This window comes from Apodemus sylvaticus, chromosome 3 (assembly GCF_947179515.1).
Source record: "Apodemus sylvaticus chromosome 3, mApoSyl1.1, whole genome shotgun sequence".
NCBI classification, from domain to species: Eukaryota; Metazoa; Chordata; class Mammalia; order Rodentia; family Muridae; genus Apodemus; species Apodemus sylvaticus.
Window position 1 is genome coordinate 125,214,012 of NC_067474.1, and position 24,483 is coordinate 125,238,494.

The 24,483-nt window shown below is 34.5% G+C and overlaps 1 protein-coding gene across 1 annotated transcript in view; it reads left to right on the plus strand.

The window, feature by feature from the left end:
- Nucleotides 1-24,483, plus strand: part of Faf1 (Fas associated factor 1) — a 301,749-nt gene that overhangs the window by 159,589 nt on the left and 117,677 nt on the right. The window contains exons 9-12 of the mRNA XM_052176992.1: nucleotides 6,519-6,614; nucleotides 16,167-16,293; nucleotides 17,197-17,260; nucleotides 18,192-18,273. Coding sequence (XP_052032952.1) covers nucleotides 6,519-6,614; nucleotides 16,167-16,293; nucleotides 17,197-17,260; nucleotides 18,192-18,273 — 369 coding nt within the window. The remainder of the gene's footprint in view (nucleotides 1-6,518; nucleotides 6,615-16,166; nucleotides 16,294-17,196; nucleotides 17,261-18,191; nucleotides 18,274-24,483) is intronic.

The following is a 24,483-nucleotide window of genomic DNA, read 5'->3' on the forward strand; positions in this document are numbered from 1 at the left end:
TTTTTTCTTCATGTCCATGTGGTATAATCTATTTTTTGGAACTGAAATCAAACAGATTTTAAATGGCAAAAATTAAAAGTCCCTTTGTGTTGGCCAATCTGTCAATCAATCAAAACCCAAAAATTATGTTGGACCAGTATATAGAATCCTAAACGTAAGCAATTGTGAGAAAAGCAGCACCAAGAGTTGGCTCACTTTAAAAAAAAAATGATTAAATATCTATTTGTATTTTTAACTAACTAGTAGAAAAGTCTAGGTTAGGCTCCAAGATAGCATGCTTATACCAAGATAAGACTTAGGCAGAAAGCTTGTGGCTACCATGTATAGCTGATTTCTCTTTGTAATTGAGAGCCTTCAGTAGTCCTTCTTGGGAGGAGACTTCTCTCATTTTGGAACCTTTTGTGACTTGTAGAACTCAAGTAGACATTTGGGAGTTGGTAACTGATAGCTTGTCTCTGTAAAGTGCCATTTGGGGGGTTGTAATGGGCCAAGGATACTTGATAGGGAAAAGAAAGGCAGCTTCACCTGAGTTAGTTAAGGCTTCAGTATCAACACATGCTGAAGTCTAAGGATTTCTCAGTGCTAATAACTTATGGTTCCAAAGGGGAGCCTTCTAAGCAGCCATTTTTCTTCCAGTTCTGGTTGCTCACTTAGTATCAGCATATGAGATTATGTTCATAGGGAAAAAAAAAGTCTCAAGACTTGTTACTATTACAGTCACTGTTTAGTTCATTAAGCCATACCAACTTGCTGGATCAATTGAGGACTACAACACAGCAAAGCCTGGTGACAAATACAATTTTTTAAAGCTCTGTTCACAGGGGTTTTGGAGATAATTGATCTTGACATGCACATCTCTTTTAATATTCCACTGGTTCCAGAACATTATTAGTGATTTCCTTTTTAACAGTGAGCTTTCTTATGAGGTGACTAAACTGCTGTTTAACCCTGCTACAAGAATGTGGCGATGGGCTAGCCCAGACAAGTGGATGTGTACTTGGTAACTAGCATTCTTAATAAACTTGCTTCAACCTGCTGCAAATTAAAGCTCTGTGATTTTTCTAGCACATAATGACTTTAAAAAGAAAGCCTTGGTTTGTGAATAAAAATAAGTAAGCTTTTTGATTTACACTCTGTTTGGCAGTAAATGAAATTTCAGCTTCAATATAAAGTTTGCCTTTAAACTGCTTCAGTGATTTGTCTGACTAAACAGTGCATTTGAAATGTATAACAGTGGTGAGTCAGTCATCTTCAGGGCTTCTTGTGTTTAAATGGCTTGTTCTTGAGTAGAGATATTGTAGAAAATTTCATAGTCTTTAGAGGCCAATCCAGTTTCACTTGAATAAATTGCTCTGCCTCTTGAAACCTACTTTGTGATCTATACAACCACAATCCTAAACTTATACAGTTGTTTATGTTAAATGAAAAAGCACTTGTTATAACCTCCACATAAAACCAGACACACTGAAACTAATAGAAAAGAAACTGGGGAAAACTCTTGAGGACATAGGCACAGGGGTAAAGTTCCTGAACAGAACACCAATAGCTTATGCTCTAAGATCAAGAATTGACAAAGTTTCTGTAAGGCAAAGGACACAGTCAAAAGGACAAAAACGGCAACCAACATATTGGGAAAAGATCTTCACCAACCCTACATCAGATAGAGGGCTAATATCCAATATATACAAAGTACTCAAGAAGTTAGACCCCAGGGAACCAAATAACCCTATTAAAAAATGGGGTACAGACCTAAACAAAGAATTTTCACCTGAAGAAATTCAGATGGCCAAGAAGCACCTTAAGAAATGCTCAACATCATTAGCCATTAGGGAAATGTAAATCAAAACAACCCTGAGATTTCACCTCACACCAGTCAGAATGGCTAAGGTTAAAAACTGAGGAGACAGCTGGTGTTGGTGAGGATGTGGAGAAAGAGTAACACTCCTTCACTGCTGGTGGGATTGCAAGATGGTACAACCACTATGGAAATCAATCTGGCGGTTCCTAAGAAAACTGGATATGATACTTCCGGAGGACCCTGCTATACCTCTCCTGGGCATATACCCAGAGAATTCCCCAGCATGCAATAAGGACACTTTCTATACATTTACATATGTAAACACTGTTATTACTAATCCTATTTGTACAGTAGGTTGAGATTCAGCACACTTTGAGTCAATATACATTCAGTATATGATTCTTTTCTTTCTTTCTTCTTTCTTTCTTTCTTTCTTTCTTTCTTTCTTTCTTTCTTTCTTTTTTTGGTTCTTTCTTTCTTTCTTTCTTTCTTTCTTTCTTTTGTTCGTTCTTTCGTTCTTTCTTTCTTTCTTTCTTTCTTTCGTTCTTTCTTTCTTTCTTTCTTTCTTTCTTTCTTTCTTTCTTTCTTTCGTTCTTTCTTTCTTTCTTTCTTTCTTTCTTTCTTTCTTTCTTTCTTTCTTTCTTTCTTTCTTTCTTTCTTTCTTTCGTTCTTTCTTTCGTTCTTTCTTTCGTTCTTTCTTTCTTTCTTTCTTTCTTTCTTTCTTTCTTTCTTTCTTTCGTTCGTTCTTTCTTTCGTTCTTTCTTTCGTTCTTTCTTTCGTTCTTTCTTTCGTTCTTTCTTTCTTTCTTTCTTTCTTTCTTTCGTTCTTTCTTTCTTTCGTTCTTTCTTTCTTTCGTTCTTTCTTTCTTTCGTTCTTTCTTTCTTTCTTTCGTTCTTTCTTTCTTTCGTTCTTTCTTTCTTTCGTTCTTTCTTTCTTTCGTTCTTTCTTTCTTTCGTTCGTTCGTTCTTTCGTTCGTTCGTTCTTTCGTTCGTTCTTTCTTTCTTTCTTTCGTTCTTTCTTTCTTTCTTTCGTTCTTTCTTTCTTTCTTTCTTTCGTTCTTTCTTTCTTTCTTTCTTTCGTTCTTTCTTTCTTTCTTTCTTTCGTTCTTTCTTTCTTTCTTTCTTTCGTTCTTTCTTTCTTTCTTTCTTTCGTTCTTTCTTTCTTTCTTTCTTTCGTTCTTTCTTTCTTTCTTTCTTTCGTTCTTTCTTTCTTTCTTTCTTTCTTTCTTTCGTTCTTTCTTTCGTTCTTTCTTTCGTTCTTTCTTTCGTTCTTTCTTTCTTTCTTTCTTTCGTTCTTTCTTTCTTTCTTTCTTTCTTTCTTTCGTTCTTTCGTTCTTTCTTTCTTTCGTTCTTTCGTTCTTTCTTTCTTTCGTTCTTTCGTTCTTTCTTTCTTTCTTTCTTTCGTTCTTTCTTTCTTTCTTTCTTTCGTTCTTTCTTTCTTTCTTTCTTTCGTTCTTTCTTTCTTTCTTTCTTTCTTTCTTTCTTTCTTTCTTTCTTTCTTTCTTTCTTTCTTTCTTTCTTTCTTTCTTTCTCTCTCTTTCTTTCTTTCTTTCTTTCTTTGGTTCTTTTGGGTTTTTTAAGACAGGGTTTCTCTGTGTAGCCCTGGCTGTCCTGGAACTCACTGTGTAGACCAGGCTGGCCTCGAACTCAGAAATCCACCTGCCTCTGCCTCTGCCTCCCAAGTGCTGGGATTAAAGGCATGCACCACCACTGCCCAGCTAGTATATGATTCTTAATACTCTAATTATATATCTTATCTCAAGCCCCAGGTACTCATTTTCAAAATAATATCCTACTTGTTGAATATCTACTATGTAGTAGAAATTTTTATTAGGCATGTTAGATCAATGTTCTCTCTTAGGGAGAAAATATTATCTAATGCTATGCCTATATATTATTAGGTCAACTGTGATTCCTCCATTTATTATTTTCATTTGTCCTATAATGTATATTAACTGTCTTTTCAAACATTTTAAAGGTATCTTTTAAATCTTGTTTACAAAATTCTTTCAACTCTGGTGGAGATCGTGAGGAAAGGAATCAAAATCAAGCATATACTTTGCGGTAACATCTTTTTCTTATTTCTTATCCAGTCTCCATATGTGCTCTTCAAGCACTTGAGACATTATTGACTGGTTCCTTCAGAATAATTTGGCCTTCACAGTGTTTTATAGTTCAAAGTAAAAGATTTGAACAAACACCATGTAGTAGGACAGTCTTTGTGAATACTTAGGATAAAGCAGCTTCTTATCCTCTGATAGATATGTCGTGGGAAAGCTGTATATATATTTAGCTAGTTAATTTTGATGCTATGTTGTAATTCTACAAAGACTGGAATTAGTGAAAGTATATCACTATTAATATGCGATACATACATATATATGTGTATATATTATGAAAACTATTTATTTTATCCTTAAATATATTTTATTCACTATAAGTGTTCTCTAACAATTTTCTTAGTGATAAAATTAGGAGAGGTTCTAAGCAGACTGACTTTTGTTTGTGCAATTCTTTTTTTTATTGGATATATTCTTTATTTACATTTCAATTTTATTTAATTATCCCCTTTCCCTGTCTCTCCCCCCCCCCAGAAAATCCCTATCCCTTCCTCCCCACCCTCTGTTTCTATGAGCGTGCTCCTCCACCCTCCCCACTCCCACCTCCCAGCTCTCTATCTTCCAGGAATGAGGTACACCCTATGTTTATGTGATATTGGGGATTTCACCCCAGGCCTCTTTCATAATAGGCAAATACTCTACCAACTAACTGAGCTGCATCCCTAAGCCCTTTAAATCAGACCTTTATTTGGGAACCTATTTAAGTCTTCTTTCTGTGATAATGGAAAACTCAAGTTGTCCTCAAACTCAGAGGTACACCTGCCTCTGCCTCCCAGTTACTGGGATTAAAGGCATGTGTCACCACACCTGGCTAAACACATGGCTTTTATCAGCATACTGTGTGTATGTCAGCGTACTTGGGTATTTATGTAAAGTCTCTATTTTCCACAGCAGTATTTGCATTGAAATAATTAGCCTATATAAGCATATTTGAATTCTAGTTTGCCTCATCCACTATTGTTTGCTGCCTGTGAATGTATTAATTTGTAGATATTTGGATTTCTTCACTTTAAGTCACACTAATTCACATCTCTCCAAAGTTACCAAGGAATAATTTTATGTGTCAATGCTACCATATTTTATTTCTAATAATAAAAGAAACATTGATTTACGTCACCATTACATTGAGTACATGTATACATTCCAGTTTGCCAGAGGCACATACACTTTCTGTGTAATTGTGTTGTTGTCTTGAGTTCAGGAAATCAGTTGAGCATGCAGGAGTGTGTGCTCTTCCACTAAGCTTTACCTCCAGCCTTGAACATTATTTTGTTTGGTTTTTAAGAATTACATATTTTCATTTTATGTGCGGAAGTGTTTTTCCTGCAAGTAAGTGTATCATGTGCATATATACCACACAGAAACCTGAGAAGGGTAATAGCTCCTCCAGAAGTAGTTACAGTGAATGTCAGAATGTGCTGGTTGTCAAGAAGCAAACCCAGGTCCTCTGGAAGAACAGTATTCTTAGCCACCGAGGCTTCTCTGCAGCTCGCCTTAATATTGTTTTACTTCTCCTACATAATCAAATGACAAGAAATACAAAGACTCTGTACATAGAAGTTAACCAAAATAACACGAGAATAAAATACCATTACAGAATAAATGATATGTAGCATGCACTACAATACTAAAATATGATACTGATAATCATCGTGAACTGTTGGCATATAAAATTGTTTTGTTAATCCCAATTCTTTCACATTACTTTTTTACTTTGAATTTTATTGAGGGGATACACTAATTCTGAAACAGATAAAAAATTTTAGGTGCATTTTCTTAGAATCTGATTACTTCCTTAAGATAATTGATACTTATGAAACAAACTCCAGTCAGATTTTTTTATGCTTGCCCAATTTCAATTTAAACCTTAAAATTAATTTTATTTACTATCAGATACACTATAAACTTTAATAGAAATAAATATATGTTACTTAATTGTTATTGCTGAACAGCACAGATTCTTTGGATACTGTTTAGAATGTAAACCAAGTAATTTCTTTACAAGTACTTAAGATTTGTAAGCCTTTATAATCCTTAACATTGTGTGTTAGTACTGATGTATAAATAACATTGTAACTGTGTGGTAAAATAAAAACACCTTGGTCTTTGGTACATATGCTTCCATATGTTCATGGTAGGAAATGGGGATCTTATTCTATAAATGAGTCTATTAACAGACCTGCACTGAGGGCAATATAAATTTGGCCTTGCATATAATTTCTGTTTTCTCTCATATGTTTTGTTCTGAAAATTAGTATTGATTACAGTGTTTTTCTTTTTTTAAGACCAATGTCTCAATATCTTTGAGTCTCAGCTGTCTTGGAACTTAGTACATAGTTCAGGCTGATCTTGAACTCCTAGAGATATACCTGCCTCTGCCTCTCAAGTGCTAAGATTAAAGGCATGTGTCAGCATGCCTGGTTAACAGCATATTTTACTTGGTGAAAAGTTTTAGAATGTCAGAGCCCTGTTTGTAATGTTATACCCAGGCTGATAGCTTTCTAACATAGCTTAAAAATTATAGAAAACAATAGAAATCCAAACTCCTTCTTTTGATAGAAGCTATATTTTGTTTCAAATGATGCACTTTACTTTTTGCAGATGTGTCTTGCTGAATCAGGCCTCTCTTATCCCTGCCATCGACTAACTGTGGGAAGAAGAACTTCACCTGTACAGACCCGTGAGCAATCAGAAGAGGTAAGCCTATTTTCCAGCTTTTCATTGAACTGAAGGCACATATCTTCCACTTACCTGCCCAATTCCTGTTTTTTTTTTTCCTTCACAGCAATGAATTGGTAATGTTAATGTAGTGTGAATGATGTCACAGTCAAAATTTGAAGGCAGAAACTTTCCACGCAAGATTATTCCTAACATGTTTCTTGTTCTCTTAGTTTCACATTTCAACATACATATTTCAGACAGATTGTTTTTAGATGATTTTTACCTAGAATTGTCAAATTTTTTTAAACCTACATAATTGAGTGCCTTTATTGGAATTGAGCCTCAAGGTTCTATAGCTTATAAGTAGATACTTTTATACTTATAGCAAGGTACTAAAAATCAAAGCTGACAAATCACTTATTCATTGAGAGAAGTACATACAGACTCTAAATAATAATACCAAGAAGCAGAAAAAATGGGGTATATTTTATATTTGTTTTATTTTGAAGCTCTGTGTGTATATGAGCCATAAAATAAAAAAAGGTATTGTCTTAATTCTGTTCCATAGTTATAGATAATATTTCCTTGCCTAACTTTGATGTTGGTCTTAAGAGGCTGGGAAAGAAAGCATGAGTATTATGATTTATTGTGCCAGTAACCTATTATATACTGTGAATTTATAGTAATTTTAAAAGCATACATCACTGCCAGAAGCCATATCTGGCAGTGTAAGGTACTAAGGAGGGCCATAGTGTCTGATATAGGTAAAAGGCTGATGACCTCTGTCCCTATAACTCTGTTACTTTTCTGGAGTTCAGAATCCTTTGGCTTCTGGCAATTTAACTCTCACTGTTGTGTTCTGGACCAAAAGCTGATGACTTTTGGCAATTTCACAGGGAAAGAAAAAGAAAGTCAGACACATGCAGACACACACACACAAACACACACACACAGTGGCTGGGCCCAATCACTTGTTCCATTATTTTCATATGTTCACATACATACTTATACACATATACATATACCTACACACATATATGCACATACAGTCATTCATATATATATGGCTGTGCCCAAAATGCCACAGATATTAATTTAGTGGATGGGCTAGATCCCCAAATGCCACACTTCATTTCTTCTCTATGACCTTCTATCTTCTCAGACAAAAATGCTTTATAAAACTACCTTTAGATAAGATGTTACACAAAAGGGAAATTTCAGAAGGATGTCATTAGTAAGTTCAAAGTGGTGTTTCATTCTATAAGCTGATTATAAGTTCAAAGCAACAGTTTAACATGGCTTTGTTTTATCATAGTGTACTCCTGTGGCTTTATCCTTGAACCTGATCTAGAATGAATGTTTTTCTCTAATCATAAATTTGTCTCAACCCTATTTTTAGTGTAATTTGTGAGAGCTTATTGTTTTTCTTATAATGCACTCTTTACTCACTATTCTATGAGGACGGGCACATTTTATTCTTTATTCTAACTACTTTATCTTTCTGGCAAAACAACTGAAACCATTTTCTTATATTTTCTTCCTAAAATTATTTGAATCAAATTAGGAAGTCTAAAATCATTAATTCATCTAAACAGCATTAATTTATGGAAGTTCATCTTCATGTTGCTTTGCAGAAAATTTGTCCAGTAGGGCAGGCTGATGCCCAGGAATCATTAGACTATGTAGTAATGATAGGAACTCATATCAGCCATGAGAAACAATCCTGGGCTGAAGTCTTCAGGGCCTTGCCTCTCCAGAGGTCACCTATTGTAATCATGCAAAATGGTGGGCCATTTCTAGGAAACTCACTTGCTTGCCATAGCCTTTCCTAGATGGCTTCTGATACAATATATTATTTATACACACACACAGACACACACACACCCTGTTGGAATACCTAAATGTATAAGGCAGAGTACTTAATAAAATCAAAGAGGAAAAAAAATAATACAGGAGTATTAGGGAACAGCTTAATAGACAGATTATTCAGACATAAAATCCTTAAGGAAGTACCAAATTAGAAAGCTTTAAAATTTTCCCTTTAGTTTTATTTTAAGTGGATGGGTGTTTTGTCTGTATGTGTATGAACTATGTGCATTCAGTGCCTGTGGGTGCAGTGGCGTAGTTAGGGTTTTACTGCTGTGAGCAGACACCATGATCAAGGCAAGCCTTATAAATGACAACATTTAATTGGGGTTGGCTTACAGGTTCAGAGGTTAGTCCATTGTTATTCAAGGCAGAAGCATGGCAGCATCTAGGCAGGCATGGTACAGGAGGAGCTGAAGGTTCTATATCTTTATCCAAAGGAAGCCAGGAACAGACTTGGCATGGTCAGATATCTAGGAAGAAGATCTCCAAGCCCATCCCCACAGTGACACACTTCCTCCAATAAGGCCACACCTTCTAATAGTCCCACTCCCTGGGAGGAGCATACAAACCACCACCCAGAGGAAGAAGGCATCTGATCCACTGGGATAGGAATACAGTAGGTTGTAAGGTACTGTGTGAGTACTGAGAATCAAAGCAAGGTCCTCTGGAAGAACAGCTAAATGGGAACCATTTCTCCAGATTCTGGGATGCACTGAATTTGAATTAAATTTTAATCAAATTGAAATAACAGACCAAAAGAAAATCTACAGTGAGTTTTTTAGGGCAGTGTGGCTCTCAACCTGTAGATCATGACTTTATGATCCTTTCACGGGGTTTGTATATCAGATATCCTCCATGTCATTTCTTTGTATTATGATTTATAACAGTAGCAAAATTAGAGTTATAAAGCAGAAATAATTTTATATTTAGAGGTCACCACAATATGAGGAACTGCATTAAAGGGTCTCATCATTAGGAAAGTTGAGAACCACTGCTTTAGGAGAAAAAGTAAAAGTTTTTATGTGTAAGGAAGGAAAGAAAGACAAAACAAAAAAACAAACAAAAAAACCCATACTATATAGATTACATTCTGTTTACTAAGATCTACAAAGGGAATAATAAATCTTTTTTTTTTTTTTTTTTTTTTTTTTTACAAAACCATGAAAGGGATAATAGAAATTCATTCAGTTTGGCTACAGTGCTTCAGACGTGAAAGTTATGGATGAAAAAATAACACATGATAAAATTTTTAGTTAAGTTGGAAATAACAAAATGTTTATGGTATAGCTATTTAGAAGAAAAATGTAGATACATTGCTTGGTTCCATTTGAGATTTTAAATATCCATTAGTGATCATGGAACATGGCCTCATGGATCAGGATGGGCCTATTGTACTTTGAATACACACACACACACACACACACAATTTAGCTAAGAAAAAAATAGATAAATTTAAGAAAATACAGATTCTCTCAAGACTGAATAATAAAAGAAAATTCTGCATGCCAATCCCAGTTGTACCAGCACTAATTTTTGAAAATGCTATCTTTTTTCTACTGGATGGTTTTGACATCTTTATTAAATATAAAGGGACCATAGTTATGTGGGTTTATTTCTGAGTGTTCAATTCTGTTTCATTGAGCATGATAAAAACCAATACCATGTGGTTTTTATCACTATTGGTCTATAGTACAGCTCAAGGTCAGGGATGGCGATTACCCCAGAATGGTTTTTGCTCTCCTGGGTTTTTTTTTGTTATTCCAAATGTATTTGAGAATTGCCTTTTCTATCTCTGTGAAGAATTGAATTAGAATTTTGATAGGGATTGTATTAAATCTGTAGGTTGCTTTTGATAAAATAGCCATTTTAGCCATGTTAATCCTGGAATCCATGAGCATGTAAGATCTTTCCATCTTCTGAAGTCTTAGATTTCTTTCTTCAGAGACTTGAAATTCTTGTCATACAGATCTTTTCATCCATTCTTATCTCCTTGTACAAAGCTCAAATCCAAGTGTATCAGAGACCTCCACATAAAACCAGACATGCTGTATCTAATAGAAGAGAGAGTGAGAAAGAACCATGAACACATTGGGATGGGAAATTTTCTTAAGCAGAATACCAATGATTCATGCTCTAAGATCAATAATTGACAAATGAGACCTCATAAAACTGAAAATGTTCTGTAAGGCCAAAGACACTGTCAGTAGGACAAAACAGTAGCCCACAGATTGGGAAAAGATCTTTACCAACCAAAATATACAGAGAACTCAAGAATAAATTGATTCCAGAGAACCAAATAATCCTATTAAAAACGGGGTATAGAGTTAAACAACAACTTCTCAACTGAGGAATCTCGAATGGCAAAGATGCACTTAAAGAAATGTTCAAAATTCTTAGTCATCAGGGAAATTGCAATCAAAATGCAAATCAAAACGACCCTGAGATTCCACCTAACACCAATCAGAATAACTGAGATCAAAAATGCAGGTGATAGCAGATGCTGGCAAGATGTGGAGAAAGAGGAACATTCCTCCATTGCTGGTTGGATTGCAAGCTGGTAAAACCACTCTGGAAATCAATCTGGCAGTTGGTTTCAGAAAATTGGGTATAATACTACAGGAGGACCCTGCTATACCACGCCTGGGCATATACCCAGAGGATTATCCTGCATGTAATAAGGACACATGTCCCACTTTGTTCATAGCAGCCTTATTTATAATATCCAGAAGCTGGAAAGAACCCAAATGTCCCTCAGTGGAGGAATGGATACAGAAAATGTGGTATATTTACACATTGAAATACTACTCAGCTTTTAAAAACAATGAATTCATGAACTTCTAAGGCAAATGGGTAGAACTAGAAAATATTATCCTGAGTAATTTAAACCAATCACAAAAGAAAATACATGGAATGCAGTCACTGATAAGCGGAAATTATCCCAGAAGCTTGGAATACTGTAGACACAATTCACAGATTAAATGAAGCTCAAGATATGAACCAGCACCATTTGTTGAAAAGACTATCTTTTTCCCACTGGATGGTTTTAGCTCCTTTGTCAACTATCAAGTGACCATAAGTGTGTGGGTTCATTTCTGAGTCTTCAATTCTATTCCATTGATCTACCTGCCTGTCACTATACCAATACCATGCAGTGCAACTTGAATTTTATCCCTGGGAGCCACACCGTGGAAGGAGAGAACCAACTCCCAGAAGCTGCCTTCTGACCTTTGTGTGCTCACTGTGGCACATATGACTTGGCATTCATGCGTATACATACATATACACACAGAGACACAAACCACACACATACATACACACACACACACACACACACACACAACAAATAATCCTATAAACCTAGGTCCTCTCAAATGATATTTTTTTTAAAGTAAGCTATATTAGAAGACTCTCTATTTCCTTATTTTCTGTTGAATTCATTCACCACTGGCTTCTTACCATGTGACTAAAATTGAATCGATCTATTAAAGTATAAGGTAGCATGTTCTGTCATGTCTTTGAATTTTCACTGAACTTTAGGGTTTGTATTAGTCACATTTTGCAATTATAGTGTGAATACAGACTCGTGTGCAATATTATATGGTATATAGCTATAACTCTTTGGATTATAAATTAATGTTTCTTTGGTTGATTGTAGGCTTTTTTCCATAGTTACATTTAAGGTAAATGTTACTTTTAAAAATAACCTTTAATTTTTAAAATTAAATCTCTCCACCAAAATCTCTTTTTGCAAGAGATAGAGGGAAAACCATTATAGAAAACCACATAAATCAAAAGAATCGCAGAAATCAAGTGACCTTATGGAGCCCAGCCCCAACTGATCCATCTCCCGAAGGTCTTCTGTACCTCAGCCCCAACTGATCCATCTCCCAAAGGTCTTCTGTACCTCAGGGATCATAGTGGAAGACATGTGGGAAGATGAATGTCAGAGGAACAGGGAACTTTCTTTGAGATTTTTGTCTCCTTGAAATGTTAAAGAATTTACATTAATGAAGTTTCATCAACATGGCTACCTAATAAGACCTGAACAGGGATGATACCAGCTTACACGCTACCATGAATGAACAAGGGGCAGTCTCATGCAGCTTCAGCTCTAGACAACACACTACAAGCAATTATGGAGTGCTGTCTTCTCAGGAAAGAGCTCCCAGTTGTTATCCAATACCAAGTGCTCAAACCTGAAATCATATTGAAATGAGTAACATTATATGGATTAATCAGGTTTTACTCATATATTTAAGATTATATATATATATATATATATATATATATAGTAGTTCATGAATATGAGAGAGAGAGTATATATGTACAGAATCAGTGAGGGGTATATGGGAAAGGCTGGAGGAAAGAAAGGGAGGGGAAACCATGTAATCATTTTTTTTAATTTCAAATAAAATTTTCTCAAAAAGTTTTTGTACATATGGTATATCTTGATCAGCTTAGCCTCCTAGATCCTTCTGGCCTGCTCAACTTCACACTTTGTTTCTCTCTCTCCTCTTTAAAAAGTAAATAAATCTCAACCAAAAAAAACCCCCAATAAACACAAACAGACTCCATAAAATGGAAGCCAAAACATATAAAAAAAGAACACTAAGACAAAAGATCCCTAAGCAAAGTAATCTTGAGACAAAATATATATAAAATTTGTATTGACTACTGTACATGAGGCCTACCCTAAAATGTGGTTAGTATATCTCACAAAACTCCATTAGTGAAAACTAAGTTTTTCTTTCCAAATGGGTTCTAATTGCAGATAGCTTCTTGGTTTGAGTGAGAGCCTGTGACCCCTCCCAGTGCTGGGGCTCTGGCTTGAGTATGTTCAGATACCACGCATGCATACCTCTTTTGTGTCTCTGTATATATTCATAAGTCTGCTGTATCTGGACAACACTGTTTATAACCCCTCGCTCTTAATCCTTCCATGTCCTCGTTGGAGTAGATTTCTCAGCTCTGAAGGGGAGATTTTGATGAAGAGATCCCATTCAGGACTGAGTATTCCAGGGTCTCTCACTCTTTACACATTGTCCAATTATCATCTCTGTAAGCATGGCAGAATGTTGTTAGGAGTCATTTTTATTGCTATGCCTCTTTAGGAGAGCAGTAGTGTCTTATTTTCCTTTAGGCCCAGGGCCTATTTGGCCCCACATTTTTGGCCATCTGAACATTAGGCATGTGTTCCCTCTCATGGAGAGCGCCCTAAATCCAATCTCTGCTACACCTAAAACCCATTATTTTGGTTTTGTTTTTCTTAATTCCGTAGTTTTAAATATCAAGTTCTTTGCTAGACGTTTTCCCATATAGTATGCAACTCCGAGTACCAGTGTTTCCAAATGTGTTCTGCAGCAGTGAAGTCTGTCTTACGTACACACACTCTGTGGAGCTTTGATGTCTAAATCACATATTAGACATATGTGTCCATATATGTCTGCCAAAGAGAACATCTGTTTCACTTCTTTTGGTTTTAATGCAAAGTATTAGTTCTAAATTATTATTACAAACAATTTGGCTATCATCTCCTTTTGGAAATTTTTCCTGATCTACTTGCTTGCATTAAAGCATATGTGTCATAACAGTTACTGCTCAACATTATAATTGTCTTCATAAATCTTATACTGTGGCTATAGGGGCATGGCCTGTTTTCTTTGAATGAGTCCAGAGAATGTAATGAAAATTTGCAAAGTGAACAAGTTAATAGAACAGACAAAACAGAATCTCAAATTTTCTTAGTTGTTTTAAAAATCTTAATTAATAGATTCTTAAGATTCAAAGAATTTTATTGCAACTGTAACAGATACCAAAGATTATCTAGTCTCATCAGCAAATATTAATGGGGATTATTTATCTCTCCTTTTTTTTTTTTAAGTTAAAAAGCTTTTCCTAACCTGTTAGGTAGCTGATAAGAAAATGTGAAGAGATTGGTAGTTCCTTATACATAATTAAGTAGCTTATTCTTGCAGATACTTCAATAATTCATATTTGAAATATACTTTTTTCCCAATAAAATTGGCTTATTAGATACCTCCATTCAAAGAGGTTGTATTCGTATGATTTCACTTTCTGAGATTCAAATTCCATGCTTTGTATAAAAACTATATACTGAGTCATATAGAAGATTAAACCATTGTTTATGAAATGAGTCTCCATTTGGAGAAACACAGTAGATATAAGACAGTAAGAGAAATGAAGTTTAAAAAAAAAATAGGAAAGCAATGTATATCAAGTATTCCTAACTCCCAGTTTTCTGTGTCCCTCAACCTTCGTTCTTAATCTTATGCTTCTTGGAGGGTTAAATACTGCTAAGCAAGCTAGTGGAAGTAGTAGGGAGGTTTTCAGTTTAATCCTTGGTATCTTTTTACTTGCCTATGAATCTGACTAGACACTGGAAAAGAACATGGAGTGTACCTTACAGATTTTGTGCTTGTGTTTCTTTAAGTCTCAAACGTTTAGACACCTTCATATTGCAGATATTTGACTGGATAAAACACAGGGGGAATTTAAAAGCATCTTATACAGTGGTTTTTCAGCCTTCCTAGTGCTGCAACCCTTTAATACAGTTTGCTCATGTTGTGACAACAACAATAAAATTTTTTTCAATGCTATTTCATACCTGTAAGTTTGCTACTTTTATAAATTGTAAATGTCTGTTATGCAGAAGGAGACCAGTGTGAAAAAGGTCATTGAACCACTGGGCTGAAAAACACTGATTTTATAGTAGATGTTCATCTTACTGGCTTGTTTTGAAAAGGATCACCACCAATTTGCTTTAAAATGGACAGGAGGGTACATACACACACACACACACACACACACACACACACACACACACCTCTATACTCAATATTAACTTTAATTTTAAGTTAAACTCTTATGTCAAATAGTTTCTAGTACATTATAACTTAAATACATAGCACCATTATTTTAGAGAATAAAAAGTTTATTTCCTGAGTAGTATTTGTTGACCATAGCATTGCTATTTAGCCAATTGCTTTGCTTAGAAAAGGCCTAAACATTCATTGGTACTTATTACCCAGTTCAAATCTTAACATTTTAGAATAGTATCTGAATCTAGAGAATAGCAGACGGGTTTTTATCTTGAAGCTGGTATGTTTAATATATTAAACTTCAACATCTTGTTGCTATAGAATAAGTAGTGTATGTTTATCAGTGCCTATCACATAGTAAATTCTCAATAACAGCTTACTAATTAAAACATGCTATCATTTTTCATGGTCAGTAGGCTTCAATTTACATTGAAATTTCATGTGTGTCTGTTTTATGTATCTCCTAATGACACTGTACAGATAGGATACTAGCGTCTGTCTTACTGAGGTTTTACTACAGTCAGGAAATAACAAGTCTGAATGTTGCCTTGTTTCTGCTTGCCAGATTCACATAGCCTTTTGAGAGACTCTTAGCTTAAATTTGTCTCTGAGTCTGTTTGTACCCATTGGTCACATATTTGTGTACTATACACTAATATACCATAGAAATCTCTATTTGTTGAGCTTGTAACTGTCTTTCATTTTCTTTAGAAATGTTTGTGAGCTTTAAAATGAAAAGTTTTACACTTAAGAAAAAATTAAGTTTTACTTTCATACTTGATGATTTCAACTTGAAGTTTTTATCTTATTACAATTACATAACTTTAGAATTTTATATGTTAAAATCAGTCTGAATCTAATTAGGACTCTCCTTAAATAGCAAAGCACGGATGTTCATATGGTTAGTGATAGTGATGGAGATGACTTTGAAGATGCTTCAGAATTTGGAGTGGATGACGGAGAAGTATTTGGCATGGCAACATCTACTCTGAGAAAATCTCCAATGAGTGAGTATTCGTAGCTCTTTGGGACAAGCATTATAATTCTCCCTTCTAGTATTATATTTACGAAGAACAGTAGACTCTAAAACCACGTTCTGTAAGTTTAGAAGTAGATTTGCTTCATTATAACCAGAGTCTGTTGAATTCTGATTTTTTACTAACCCTCCAGATTTTCTAAGTGCTTGTAAAAATGAAAAAAAAGTGTGTAGTAAACATTTCAGTGTATAGTTTCAATTCTATTTATTTTTTTCTTGGAAGTTGATTGACAAACAGTACTTTCTGTTGATAGTACTTGTTCCCTATGTGTCAGAGATGTCATTATGAAGATGAATAGTAATACTACCTTTTTATTCATTGTTGCTATCCATTGTTAGAAGGAAAAAGAATATATATACCATCTTTCTCATTTTCACTTCTGAGATGTATGATAGAGAATAAGAAAGGACGCTATATGCAAAATGATTTCTAATATAAATCTTTTTGTGGCCTATTCACTTGGTAAAATTGGGGCTACTTTTAACAGAAATTTATATAATATTTACATAAATTTGGCAATTTTCCAATTAGTGAATTCTTTAAAATACATTCAAATATTATGTAATTTAATGTCAAGATATATATTTCAAGAAAATTGAAATCCTAGTTGACAGTTGCACATTATTTAGATGCCTAATAGGTTTGTATCTATTCATTGGAATTTTCTTAATGATTCTTTATTCTGCTTGATAAAATCTAATGTATGTTAAAAATGTCCCATCAGATATATCACAGAAGCTAAACTTAATTTTATTTCCTCTTTATTGATTAAATATATTTCTTATATGTGGGATTAGATGTTATGTGGTTTGTTTTTTGTGTCTATTTGTTTTGTTTTTTTTGTTTTTGTTTTTTCTTTTGTTTGTTTTTTAGTGCCAGAAAACGCAGAAAATGAAGGAGATGCCTTATTACAATTTACAGCAGAGTTTTCTTCAAGGTAGGGTTAGGATATTAACTATAAAATTGATGTTCTCTTATACTACTGTGATTTTTTTGGTGTAATTTTAATTAGAAATTATTTAACATTTCTCCATAGAGTATTCAAAGGATTTCTGAATCAATTCATACAGTACTAATAGAGAAAGACTTAGTATTTAGTGTGATATAATAACTAAACCATTTGTAGCAATGCAGAAATTTATTATTTATCCCTGTATCTTTATACAGTTTAATAAAAGTTTATACATGTTTAATATAAAAGTTTAATACATAGATCATTCCTGTAGTGTCTTATGTTCCTCATAGGACAAGGATATATCATACTAATTTTTAGTATATCTTAGAACAAACAAAAATCATTTACTCAATAGTAAAAGATAATTAAAATTTAAATATAAGAGAATTTTTCTTTCAACTTTTGTTTTTGGATTCTGTAGCATTTCTTTTTAAGACTTTTCATAAGTTCCTTTTGGAGTTTACTGAAGTGTTTAAGGATACTGTTTAATTTCACTCTGATATAAATGATATTCCTCTTTTAATGTTAATGCTATAATATGGAAATATAAGAATCAGTTTTCTTCTTCTGTTATAGTATTCTCAAATAAATGAAATAAAACAAGGAAAAAATGTAACAGCAAAATCTGATGAATTAATTAGCCAGGAAGTGCTTCTTGTGTCACAGTTCCATAGCACTTATCATATATATTTTCTTATTTTTAAAAATTCCAGTGTTCTGATATATTTGTACAGACCAAGAAGAATTTTTAAAATTCACAGATGTTATTCAGACATTAAAAGAAGTTGATTGGTTTTTGGTCTGTACTAGATATTAGCCACAAGATTTACTTATCAGTCTTTTAAGTCAACTTATATGACTTTGGTATGAATTTCAAACATTTCTTTATTAATATACATAATTTTTCCTATAGATATGGTGACTGCCATCCTGTATTTTTTATTGGCTCATTAGAAGCTGCTTTCCAAGAGGCCTTCTATGTGAAAGCTCGAGACGTGAGTACAATTTTTCGTATTCTGATTAGGATTGTACTGTATTTTTTACGCCTGGTCTGAGACAATGTTTAATATTTTTCACAATCGTTTGAGATTGAAGTCTTGATTTTGTTCCCATTCTTGTACTATCCTAATCTTTCTCAAGATGCCTATCTCTATTGGGGTATTATGTAATGTTATTTGTTGCCTTTGCAGAAAGTCTTGTAACTTGGGGCATATTGGAGTTGGTAGACATGCTTACAAGGAACCAGACTATGTGTTCACATTGTCAATTGTATGAATGAAAACTTCCTGATAGAGATTTGTGCTTAGTCCTTTTCCAAAGTTCTTTTTCCTTTCAAGTAGCCCTCATCTGTCTGTCAAAACTACATCCTAATGCCCCCAGTGCATGTCTAAAATCTTAGAGTGGCAAGTATACAGATTCAACATCCTTAACCTAAAAGTCACAGGCTATCCTGCTCCAAAGTGCAAAATTGTTTCAGGCACATGAGTCTCAAAACTTGAATTTCTAGTATTTGAATTAGGGGCAATCGAACAAAGACTATGCAAACATTCCAAAGTTTAAAAGAATTAAACATCTTCTGCCATACTTCTGTCCCAAGCACTTTCCATAATAACTGCCTGTTCCTACAGTTCTAGAGTGAGGTGCTGCTGCTGTTTTGTGTTGCTTTGTTTTTGTTTGGGGTGCGGAGGGCTGCTGTTCTTGCTTTGCCATGGAGCTTTTCCTTGTAATTGATGGTTTGAGTTTTTGTTTGATTTGGCCATACTCTCAATTGGGCCTTCGTCATGTAAGCTAGGCAAGAGTTCAACTACTGGATTGTAGCCCTAGTAACACCTCTGACCCCTTTAACTTTTAACTTCCAGAAAGGGTCTCACTGAGTTATCAAACTGCCCTCAGCTCACTCTTGTTGCCCAGGCTGACCTTAAACTATCTTCTCCCACCTTCATTTAATTCTGATTAAAGATACTGAGAGAGTAAGAACAACTAATTAAGAATTGGAGAGATGAATCCACAGGTAAGAATTTATACTGACTGCTCTTAATACATACAGGAGTAGAGTTTGGTTCCCAGCACCCATATTAGTTGCCTTTTATGCAGCTAATGATAAAATAAAACAATTACAGCAATATTCTGCAATAAAAGTTAGGTAAATATATATTTTTCTTTCTTAAAATACTTTTATGTGTTTACATTTCACGGAAAGGGCACATTTTACAGCACATTTGAATAATTAGCATCACTATTCTTGTTCTTTAGAGATTATCATGAAATAAAACAAGGCTTACTTACAAGCACTGCTGTGCAGTGCCAAGTCTAGCTTCTAAATAGGCTAACTGCTAACTTTCCAATGGGTCAGTACTATATGCTCCATGGATATCCAGACTAAGGTGACCCAGAGAGCCTTCTCTCTCTGCCTTATTATCACAGGGATTACAGGCTACCTAAGAATCCCAGCTTTTCAAATGGGTGCTAGAAATCAAACTCATGTATGTTTGCTCAGCCATCTCTCCAGGCCTCAGATCAGTACATTTTTAAAACTTTTTATTTCAATCAGTCTCAGACTGAAAACAGAAAATATTGACAAGCAGAAAATAATAAAAACTATATTATTCAGAACTTAGGATGTAACTTTCTGATAGAGTATGTGCTTCACATACATGAGGTCCTGGTTTAATCCCCAACCCATACATATAAAACAGTATTTTTTATCAACCAATAATGACAGACTTGTAATGTTTATAACAACTAAATTTGTGGAGTTTAAAATGTTAAACTTTACAAAAACGTTTAAGATATCTTATATATTTATTAGGCTTTAAACAAACCATTTCAAAGCAAATTAATGCTCCTTAAATTTTACGCATACATTTTGCAAAACAATGAAATTTTCCTACTTAATCACAGTATGATTGTCACTTAAAACAAGCTAAATGATCATCCCAAAATTTTAGTTCCCCAGTTAACATAGATACTTTTTCAATTTCATTTCAAAAGTTTCTGTGTATGCCTTTCATATATGTCTTTAAATGCCGATGCTTAAATATGAAGTTTATTGCCAACAAAAGAACTTTTATTAAATTGTCGTTTAGATTTATTCAGACTGATATTCTCCAGAGGAATATAAGCTCTTGTTTATTAACTCCTGGATATTTCTGATGAAACAATTGATTGTTTGCTTTTATTAGTGTCCAGCTGTTTTCGCAGAGGCAATTCACTGATACATATAATTAAATGTTTTGCTTATTAGAGTCATATCAAAATTTACTAACCTCTCAGGCCTGCTCAGTTGTCTTCATCCTTCCCTTCTTCCTCAAGCGGGTTACTTTTTCTTTGTTCACTCCTCTTTTCCAATTTATAGTTATATTCTACAGTTATCAAATAAGTTTTATTTCACCCTTTTTCGGGGTGTCAGACTTGCTTTGAAGTCTAGTCTTTCTGCCTTTGCCTCCCAAGTGCTAAGAATTCAGGTGAATTCCACTATGGCTGACCTATTTACTTCCACGTAGGTGTTAACAACATAGGAATAATATCACTGCTTCGTATTTCTATGATATTATGTGATTTATAAATCATTTCCTGAACAGTGTTATACACTAATGAGATAAGGGCATTTAATATTTATATTCCCATCTTAAAGATAAGAAAACTCAGGAAAAAAAAAACGGTATTACTTTTCCAAAGACACCTCAGTAGTAAATAGTAGAAACCAAGCAAAAGAGCATGCATTGCAGCACAGTCAAGCAAGATGTATGCTGTACTATTACATGCAGACAGCTCTGCTCTCTACTGTACTACAGGACATAGTTATAAAAGTCCATCTCTGTTTTTCAGATTTTACATCTCTAAATTAGGACAATTTTTTTTTTAATTTCTCAGTCATTTTTAGAAAACAATTTGCTAATGTTCAGACATTTTAAGGCAAGTATGGCTGTTACTGTGGCACTTTGCATAAATTTCTTTCATCTTAAATATCATGTTTAATTTAAACTTTAGGAGACACATTAATTTTACCAGGGCCACAGATGAGCCTCAAGCACCAGCTTTCTTCACTTGAATTGAGAAATTGAGTTCCAAGAGTAAATAAAAACAAGATTGAAGGTTTAAATCCTCTGCTAGGCTTTTTGAACTTATATACTCATTAAATGTTTATTGGAGTGGTTGGATTACAAAGGATTTAGGGAGCTTCATCAACTGGTATATAGTTAATCACTAAGTAAAACACTACATTTGATAAAGTGTTTCTCACGATGCCACATTCAATCCATCTTAATGAAAACTGCTTCAACTGATTTGATTTGAGAGCCCTTGTTGGTGAGAGTATTCACAATTCTTTCTGTCTTTTCTTGAGGACTTTACAGTACTGGCTAAAGCAGTTCCAGTGGGTTGTGGATTCTTATATTTCTTCTGACTTCTGATAACACCTTCATTAGCTTTATAACCTTTCGTGCTTTTAACTATGAAGTATGCTCATTCAGTTACGAGTTACTAATATTTATCACATGCCTACTTAGGGTCTGGGATACAGAGATTTCCTTAGTCTGACATATTCAGAGGTTATTCAGTAACAGGAGACATTACACACACAGACCCCCTATTGTATTCTCTGGCTTAAAGGCAGTTAGAACAGGTACTTCATCTACATATAGAGAGGTCCTGGGGAAGATTTTTAGAATCTCACTAGATTTTGAATCTGAATGAGATGGGTTCTCAGGTTTTAGCCTAGGTCTGTCTCAAACTTGAGATCATCCTATTTCAGCAGAGTCTGCAGACAAGTGTAGACCCACCTCTGACCAGAATCTTAGATAAAAAATAAATGGGTAAATAACAGAATGTTTGCAGGATTGGAGATTTTTAAGATTATACTAATGCAAGATAAAATGAGAAAACTGTAAACAGCTTCATGTTATTGGGACAAAACCCAATGTGAGAGTTACATTGCAGATATAAAGCTGGGAAAACCAGTGGACTCAGCCCTTAATGACGCTTTCCAAAGAGTTCCCACTGACCTTTCCAGTAATTATCTTGGTAAGTTTTGAAGATGATTTTTCCCTGTCTCTTCTTGGGATGAGTTTTCTTATACTATACCACAGAATGTTCCCTGAAGAATGATTGCGGATTCTTAGTAACTGAAAAGTCAACAGCAAGTGAATCCCCCTGGCAGAGCTTACCTCTCATGTGACAAAGGATCATGTCTTCTCCAGGCATCTCACTCCAGGCTTTGAGATCAATAATCTTGTTGCAGTCCGAAAATTTGATATCACATCCAGAACTCTTTGTGTAAATGCTATGTATTATTTCCAAAAGTACCCTAGACCATGTAAAATAGCAAAACTAATTTTCTCATAGACTTTATATGGAATATCCCTGAAAGTAATTTCAGGGCTTCAAGAACCTTGTGAATGCCCCAATCTCAAGTTGAGTATTTCCCATTAAAATTGTTTCTTTATCCTGTTTTTATTATATGTATTTATTTAATTGGATAATTTTTAGGACCTACCATTTCTACTGCCCCAGTCTGAAAGAAATCTAAATGTTATCATTGATTAGTATCTTTTAAGAAAAATTAATTTTCTACAATTCTGTTGTTAGAGTTTTAGTATAACTTAACTGTAGATACTTTCAAATCCTATCATTGAGAATACCAAGGAAACTGACTTTTTTTGCTTTGAAAAATATTCCTAGTATGCTTATTTTGATTTTCTTTATACTATATATTTAAAATTTCTGTTGAATTCTTTAAAGACCTGACAGTATCTTAGAAAGTAATTTTTAGTGACAGAAAAGATAGCATCCTGAACAATAATAATAATTAGATGCATGTTAATTATAAGTAAAAGTTACAATTTCTTCTAGTCTGACCTGATACCTTGAGCAGACCTTGGGTGTGAGCTCCACACCCAGTCGCACAACACCCAGAGAAAGCTCCACTCCCAAGACCTGTAACACACCCAGCATCATAGGATTACAGGATCTCAGAGGCAGCTTGATTTGCAGGAGCTCTTGCACAGCAAAGAACTCAGGATCACAGGGTCCTAGAATCACAGGATCCCAGAGACAGCTGGACTCTGAGGAGTTCTGACAAACCCAGGATCACCAGGATCACAGACAGGACAGGATCCAGTCAGAGACAGCAAGGGCAGGTAGCATTAGGGATAACCAGATGGCAAGAGATAAGCATAAGAAAATAAGCAACAGAAACCAAGATTACTTGCCATCATTAGAACCCAGTTCTCCACCATAGGAAGTCCTGGATACACCATCACACTGAAAAACCAAGACTGGGATTTAAAATCACTTCTCATGATGATGATACAGGCCGTTAAGAAGGACATAAGTAACTCCCTTAAAAAAATACAGACCACAGGTAAACAGGTAGAAGCCCTTAAAGAGGAAACACAAAAATATCTTAAAGAATTACAGGAAAACACAACCAAACAGGCGAAGGAATTGAACAAAACCATCCAGGATCTAAAAATAGAAATAGAAACAATAAAGAAATCACAAAAGGAAACAACTCTGCAGATAGAAAACCTAGGAAAAGGATCAGGAGTCATAGATGCAAGCATAGAAGAGAGACAGATGATACCATAGAAGAGAAGAGAAGAAGATGATGAGAGAGAGAAGAGATGCCGATGATACCACAGAAAACATTGACACAACAGTTCAAAGAAAATGCAAAATGAAAAATGCAAAAAGCTCTTAACCCAAAACATCCAGGAAATCCAGGACACAATGAGAAGATCAAACCTAAGGATAATAGGTATAGGAGAGAACAACGGTTCCAAACTTAAAGGGCCAGTAAATATCTTCAACACAATTATAGAAGAAAACTTTCCTAATCTAAAGAAAGAAATGCCCATGAACATACAAGAAGACTACAGAACTCCAAATAGACTAAACAAGAAAAGATATTCCTTAAGGGAAAAAGGACAAGTAACATAAAAAGGCAGACCTGTCAGAATTACAAGCACAACATTCAGGCACAACATACCCAAATTTATGGGACATAATGAAAGCAGTGTTAAAAGGAAAACTCAAAGTAGCTCAGAGTGCCTCCAAAACTGGAGAGAGCATACACTAGCAGTTTGTCAGCACATCTGAAAGCTAGAACAAAAAGAAGCAAATACACCCGAGAGGAGTATATGGCAGCAAATAATCAAACTCAGGGTTAAAATCAACCAAGTAGAAACAAAAGGAACTATATAAAG